This window comes from Pygoscelis adeliae, unplaced genomic scaffold, assembly GCF_000699105.1.
Source record: "Pygoscelis adeliae isolate BGI_AS28 unplaced genomic scaffold, ASM69910v1 Scaffold308, whole genome shotgun sequence".
Classification (NCBI taxonomy): Eukaryota; Metazoa; Chordata; class Aves; order Sphenisciformes; family Spheniscidae; genus Pygoscelis; species Pygoscelis adeliae.
Genome location: NW_008825306.1, coordinates 2,387,630 through 2,395,369, shown reverse-complemented (window position 1 = coordinate 2,395,369; position 7,740 = coordinate 2,387,630). Strand labels below are relative to the sequence as shown.

At 42.6% G+C, this 7,740-nt stretch overlaps 1 protein-coding gene across 1 annotated transcript in view; it reads left to right on the top strand.

Annotated features, from left to right (window-relative positions):
* The window catches only part of NSL1 (NSL1, MIS12 kinetochore complex component), a gene marked incomplete at its 5' end in the record, with an annotated part of 11,677 nt that extends 8,143 nt beyond the window's left edge, over window positions 1-3,534 (top strand). The window contains 2 exons of the mRNA XM_009330215.1: window positions 1,811-1,878; window positions 2,483-3,534. Coding sequence (XP_009328490.1) covers window positions 1,811-1,878; window positions 2,483-2,761 — 347 coding nt within the window. The remainder of the gene's footprint in view (window positions 1-1,810; window positions 1,879-2,482) is intronic.
* Between the last annotated feature and the right edge of the window lie 4,206 nt (window positions 3,535-7,740).

The window sequence follows — 7,740 nt, the reverse complement described above, 5'->3', positions numbered from 1 at the left end:
TCACTTCATATCTGGGTTTCTTTTGGTTTCTAGTGTTCCAGATCTATGCTTCTCTGATGTGAATTAACTACTACTTGTAAGTTAGTAACGGCTTGCACTATGCTATTGCCTTTTTAGGTTTGGTAACAGCAAAGTCCTAGCCAAGATAGCATAGAGTTTGTGCTGAATTTTAGTATTATGTAGTCTTTGGGAAGTTTATGTATCCCAGTTTAGCAAGTACAGTGGCCAGAAACCAAAAATGTTTAGATTACTCAATACCTTTCGTTTCCTTTTTTCATTTCCCTATGTTTTGGAAAGCCTTGAACACTGAGGAATATAATGCTGTCCGTGTCAAGCTGAACTCCTGCAGGCAAATTTCATTTAACTGTGTGTCAGTCTTTCTGTATAACTGGAATAATCCAAGTAATTATTTTTACTTTTACTTAACTCCTTCCTTGCCATTTCATAGGGTCACCAGCCTCCAAATCCCAATACTCTACTATAAGAATGCTTCATTACGGACATAGCCTTCTTTTAGAGAATGTCCATTCATAGGCCTCTGTGGTGTGTTTAAAGAGGCTGCTGTTGGACCGTTTTTCCTTCCAGACTCTGAATGACGCTCATTTTAGCATCCATGTTCATACATGGATTATGTATTCCTAAACCATGTCTGATCAGCACATTGGGCATGCGGACAGACAATTTAACATAACGCTGTCTCTTGCAGCTTACTACATTTCAGCAGGGGATCACTGTCACCCTGAGCTAGAATACAGTGATTGACTTAAATTATCTTCAGTAGCACTAATGAGATTGACTTCAAAGCAGAATGCTGTGTTTAACCCTGAAAGGGTTTAGGGGTGTGCGCACCGTCTAACGTTGTATCCTACTGCAGGCACTGGTGAAACCCTACAGAAAAATAGTAGTAGTGGAGGTGAGGCTGCTTAGTTCCTGGGAGCACGCTTGCTTATCTGCTGATTTTAAGTTTTTGTTGATGGCATAGCATTGCAGATGGAATAATGGGGGGGAACGTGCAAAACAGTTCTATAAGTTTAACTCTTGAGTAAAGAATTACTATTGCTTGTAAATCAGTCATCGAAAACATATGTTGTGTTGATGATCTTACCATATTGCTACTGCAATCAAATGTATGCCATTTTCCCCCAGTATTCTGCACCTGCTGCCTGCTTCAGTGTTCCTGAAAGCTGCTTTTTCTTTCTTTTTTTATTAACCCAGCAGAATTAATGCAGTTCATGATGTTTACACTTGGGGGTTTTTTTATTCTTAGTGTTAATGCTTGGTAAGTTAAGCCAGGAGAAAAATGTAGCCTTTATCGTAAAAGCTGACTCGTTGGAGCTGTAAGATTATTTTTTTGCCCTCCTTAAAATGGGTTTCCTTCATCTCATTTTCTCCACGGTTGTGTTTATTCTCCTTCTTTCATGCATTTTTATCAAATGTAATATGAGCTTGAAAGGTTTGAATACAGATTTTTTTTTTTTTTCCCCTTTATAACTGTTCTCTTTATGTCAAATACTGTCTTTGTGTCTCATGTTTTGTATAAGCTGTAGGTTTTCTAGTGAAGAGCTTTGTGGCTTGCTATAGCTGAGACTGCTAGACACTACTACATTTTGAGTGATAAAGAGTAATAATAGTAAGATAAAACATACAAGCTGTCATCCTCAGTGCTATAATGAAAGGGATGTGTTGTAGGTTTAAGTTTTGTACAGGGTCTCTACCACTTTTCTGTCCGATTTCTAAGAAGTCAGCAGCAAGTACTGGGGGGAGGGAGCTGCGTTTCAGAAGTTTATTTGGGCTTTATGTTTTTCTGTAGATGCTTACATCGCAGATCTGAAGCAGGTGACAGAAATGGCATCCGAACAGATCAGTGGAGCAATGAAGGTGAGATCTCTGTGTGCTCCAAGAGGATATTTTTTTATTTTCTTGATCTGATAATACGTCACAAAACAGGAGTACTAACTCATCTTGGTTATAGTTTTGTACACAAAAGCCTGCGTGTACTTTTGAGGCAGGTACCTCTAGGTTTGGGCTGCTGAAGTTGTATCTGTAAAGCATTCCCCCTCACGTGGTAGTAAGGAAGACTACCCTGTGGCTATAGGAAATATTTTTACAGAGATTTTAGAACTGCAGCATCTGAAAAATAAAACATCTTTTGAAGACCCGTACAACTTCCTATAGCACGTGACACCTATTAGTTCAGTACCAGCTTAGACATGAATTGTGGTGTTCCTGTGGTACTTACTGAGCGTAGAGATGTAATGAAGGAACATTTAAACTTGGCATATTCTTTGCATGGCTTCTGAGTGCAGACCCTTGTCACTGTTAGGCTGGTAGCTCTGAGTTCCCAACCTTCACCTGCCATCCTAAGGATCATCTCTGCAGACACTGAAGCTTTTGTGCCTGTCAGGATCTAATTAACGTATTTCATTCATTGTAACCATTACTTTTCCCACGTAACTTGAGATACGCGGGTTTGTTTTTGCAGTCTCTCCCAGCGCTAATAGAAAGAGCAGAAGGTTTTTCCCAAGCGTTAACTTGGCAACCAACCTTGGAACTCTGCAAGCTGCGGCAAGAAGTCTTTGCTGGTTGCAAGGCAAAGGAGGAAAATAATGTCCAAAATTTCGTATCACCAGGAGAAGTCACACCAACAGACGCTGATACCAGTAAAAATCCTTATGTTTTGCTAAAAAGAAAAAAAGCTGCAGATTCACCAGAAAGAAGACGCTACCCACTTCGGCGGAGGAAGATTACTCTCAGCGCATGAATTTCTCATTTAGTGTTTTCAGATTGGAATCTCAGTTGTACTCTTGTTCAGTGTGCTCAGTCTTTTTTCTTAAAACTTCGTCTCCCCTCTAGTTCAGTGCTATACATGGGAGCTTCCTTAATTATTTAGTCTTTGATCCTTTTAAATATTTCTATTTTTACTGTCACGCTGATGGTATATGAAAGCCTACACATACCAGTAGCATCCAATATCCAGCAAGTATATTTGCTGATTAACTCTCATTTTTTGCTCTTTTATTACAGCATTTAGCTTGAGTCCTCGTGCTTCTCAGCGTTTGTGCACATGCTTTACGTATGTGGGCAGTCTTTTAGTAAACCACTAAGTGCTCATTTACACGAAGCATGTCTCTGGAGAGGTTGGAGGGTGTCTAGCTTTCCTAATGCACTTTCATTTATTACTGAGTCAGGTGGCTATTTTTTTAATAAATAAATTAAAAAGAAATTCACACTGGAGCATATTGAAAACACCAGATTTGATATGTTGTTACAGTTTTTAGAAGATCCACACACAGATGTGACATTGGTCCATGCTATTCCACCTTTCCTGAATTTAGGTCAGCGGGGCATATTTATAGTCATGTTTGTTTAAACTTGGATTTTTAGTAATTGTATGTATTTACTTGCAGCGTGCTCTTCTGAACAAAGATTCGACCATCCACATCTTGCCATCTGATATTTCGTTTCATGTAATCCAATTATGCAGTCTGGGGGTTTCCTGGACAATATTTCTGTACATTACAGGATCTTGACTTGGGTCATGTGTGCATTCGTGATGTTTGACTAAACTTTAAAGATCGGTATAGGCTACCAGTAAATGGTATTAAGTTGAGCTGGCTTACTTTTTTTTTTTCTTTACACATTAGTAGCTAGACGATTGCACAGTAGTACTAAGTTGAGCATTGTGCCTTAACCATTCATAACTCTTTCTGATTTATGATTGCATGTGCTTGCAGTAAGTACTCATGTCTAATATGTAACGTATTTGTCACACAGTAAATGGGGGGGGGGGTGTAGAAGCAGTATTAATAAAATGTACTGTGGTAAGATGATAGGTCCAACTTAATGTCCAAGAGACTGAAAATTTTCAAGAAAACGTGTGACAGATTTTAGCATCATTTATTTTGTAAAGATGAACATCTGTACTGAGACTTTGTATATTTAATCATATGTAAATATTTGTTTCCCGTCGCTCTTGTATATAGAAACGTGTTTTTATACAAAGTAAATTAAATCGATTAAGGAAGATCAAAGTTTCAGATAATGTTGTTAGTTCTAATCCTGGAATAGATGGTGACGGAACAGTAAGTGTACTTCAGAAGACATCTGTGTTAAATTTTGGCTTGAGTAACTGAAGTAGTTCCATTTACCGCCTTTGAACTCACAACTGTTATTAATCTCAGGGCTACAAAGCGTCTAATGTAGGAGAGGACAGGATGTAAGAGGGACTGGAGCTGCGAAGCTGTGGAACGTGTGACGGACGGTTTTTCACACAGCGACTTGCTATTCTAGCTGCTTTTGAGTACACGTGCTCCGTGCTGCGTTGAAAATCCCCACCATGGCTCTCTTCACCAAGATCCACAGATACTCTTTAGCCTGAGCGTTCCTAGACTAAGGTGAGCCCTGCAAGATTTTGCATGGCTACCCTTACAGTATTTGAACGTTTTCTATGTTAATAGGAAGATTCCCCGCTATTCCCTGCAAATAATGACAAGGCAAGTACAGAAAATAGCTAGGAATAGACAGGTCTCTTTGAAGAGGTCTCATCAAAAGTGGCCAAGGTAGGACAGATGCCTTAAGAAATCAGGAGGGAGAGCACGGTGGATTTAATAAGATTTAAGATTTAATAATTTAAGATTTAATAAGCCAATTAATGAATTCACCCTACAGTGCGTGTTAGAGTTAAGAGATTGCAGGATAGTTGGTCTGCCCAGGATTTGAAGGAAGTGGGAACGGGGGCCGTCGGGCCTTGTTCCATAGCCCTTGTTTCAACCGCAGCTGGGTGGAAAAAGAAAACAAATGCATCTGGAAACACTGGCCAAATAAATGGTGTAAAGAAGGATAAAGAAAACAATCAAGATTCCAAGTGCAGCATATAAACTATGAATTTACAAATCTCTGGTGGCTACTTTTGGCCAAGCAGCAATGGAAGGTGTCAGAGGACCTCCCTTTAAATGCAAGTTCTGTGATGAGCTAAACTCGACACTTGCATGTTCAGCTGTTTTTCAAATTATTATTAAAAATTTCTGCAGCAAGCGATATCTGCAACTAGCCGTGCCTGGCATCCGTTCTTCCCACTGGCAGAAATATATAAAATACTTCTTTTTTTTCCCATTCCAGTAGCCTTTTGTCCTTCAGTTAACTTTTCATAGAAATCAGCAGTGTTGTGCAAGACAGGCGTCTAATCAGGCTTCTACTGAAGTGTCACAACGTCCAAACTTCTTATTTTTAACTTGGGGCGAATTGGTATTGCATCAAGAAATGTCTGGTAGTTTTTCTTTATATAGCCTTTGACTTTTGTAAGACAGCTCAATGGCGATGGATGCTCGGGGACGTTGGCAAACCGAGTTTGAATTTCATGGCTTTTTGGGGTGAGATGGAACATCTCGCTGTCTGTTAGCGTGTAGTGTCAGCAGTGTGCTTATCGCTCGTCAGGGTGAGCCATCCCTACCCAAGAAAAACTTGCAAATTGGAGCAGTATCCACACACACTTTTGCTGTGTGTGGTTTCTGAACAAAGGGGATTACAAATAGCATGCAGGGAAGCTCCTCCTCCAGAAATCTTCACGTGGACACCGACGTCTGTTTGGAAGCTTGGGCGCGCTGGTGCTCTGAAACACAGTTCTGATACGTGCCGTTCTTCAGAAGAGCCGCGCTGCGCCAAGCTGCGTTCAGCGACTCTAGTCTGCATGTGTGTAGGCTGCTTCAGCGCAGACAAAAATAACTGATAAACTGCCATTATAAAATGTAAACTCAGCTGACTTAGACTGCCCCAGAAGGGCTTGTTTTCTCTCCTGCATAGAAACGCTGTGCCTTTACTGCTGCGTTACCTGGAATTATTGTGTAGGCATTTCTATAGATGTACCAGAGATAGCTTTAATACTAAGCAGAAACTTGTTCCCACAAGCAAATTTTGACTTTTCATTTCCTTTGCCACTTTGATCAAGAACAGACTGTGTTCAGGCTCGAGGCGACCGTCCCGTGACTTGTCCCATACTTGTGGGATCCTGGAAACCTTACTCTACAGCTGCTGGGAGTTATTCAATGAAGCAGATATTTATTCAGCACTAATAAATTCTTGGTAAGCTGCTCAGGACTTGATGCTGTTAGATAGCCTGCTTGTGCAGTTGCCATTAACGGCAGCGTGGCTCCTGGAACAGCACAAGAGCTTCATGTGGGGTCAGTCCAAAGTCCTTCTGTGGAAGGGGGCTTTTTTCCCCGCAGATCACTCTGAAGGGCTGTTCAGGTATTTTTTCTGCATGGTTCATAGGTTTTATTGCAAGAGAATATACCTGTTCCCCGAGCTTATGAAAATACAGGCCTCTAGTCCTGTTTATTTCAACTGTGCTTAAGCTACAAAGGCAGCAAGGAGCCCAGCGCTCTCTTTTTAAGCAGCTGTCCCAACTAAGTCTCTGCTTGTGCCCATACTTCTACTCCTTTTCTTTAACTGCACGGTGTATAGTTAATGCAAGATTGGACTGTTTCAAAGGAACGGTTGAGAGCAATTCACCCTCTGATTGCTCACCGCCTGGCGGCTAGGGCTGCCTCCAAGAGACGTTGGTTTGGATCCCCTCAGCTGGAGAACGGCGCTGAACCCACACCTTCTGCCGCCTCCATGAGCACCCCCTTGGTGAGCACCCTGGTGTCGGCATGTTGGATGACAGAGGAAGGGAGAAGCAAGACTGCTTTTAAAGAAACCAGGGGGCTGAGAACATCCTGTAAGATGCTTGGGAGACCCAGCACAGTCTGGGGATGCAGGTGAGGTCAGGGCACTTTGGCGAGGGTGCCCATCCGAGTTGTGGGTCCCCGTGGCCGTTTCGGTGGGGAAGGCTCACAGGTACTCAGTCCTCCGGGGTCGGAGGAGCTCTGAGAAAGTGCAAAAGCAAAGGTGGTGGGTAGCTTGGAAGATGGAGACACAAGCTGCTTTGAGGTCAGCTGGGGAGAAGCGCTTCCCACCGGGGAAGTCCTGCTCAGGTTTTTCAGTAATGCTGATGGTCCCGGAGCCTGCCAGGAAACCCGTGGCAGAGTGCAGACTTCTGTTTGACTTTTGGACTCCCGGGCAGCGCAGTTCTCTCACCTTCAGCACAAACTGTTAGCCAGATCTTCCTGAAAGGATAGTCTGTATTTACTCAGTTTGCAAACTTTGTAACCTCATCTTCGTCTAAGCTGGATGACTCAAACTTCTGGGGGGAAACCAGAAAAATAAGGAAGTATCTGATTTATTAAGGTACCTGGGGCTTTATGACTGACTGCCCTGCAGTTTGGGGGCACTTAACCCTCCTCGCATGGCCACGCGTTTGCCCCTGTGAGTTGAGCACGGCCAGAAGTGCACGTTACTCGCCATATACAAATACATCTATGGTAGAGCAAGGATGTTGTTGAGGTACCTGTCGGTGCAAACACCTTCCCTTCCTTCAGAGCGGGGGGCCAAGATAACGGTTCCATTAAAATGTAAAGAAAGTGTTTGGAGGGGTAAAAGAAACATTGTTCAGTCTGTGAAAATACTCTCGACGGAATAGTCGAACAGAGGGATTTTTGCCTGCAGCAACTGTATTTTCAGCGGTCCTTGTCCGGCTTCGCCTTTACAAGAAGCCTGTGGCATTTCCTTATTATTTAAAGGAACAGGGCGAGTAGCGAAAGCGAAAATCGCTCTATCCCAGCCCCGATGCCGTGTCCCCACGCCCATGAACCCTGGCTGAGCCGGCTGTCATTTCGCTGGAGCTCACGCCGCTTGTGAAAGCCG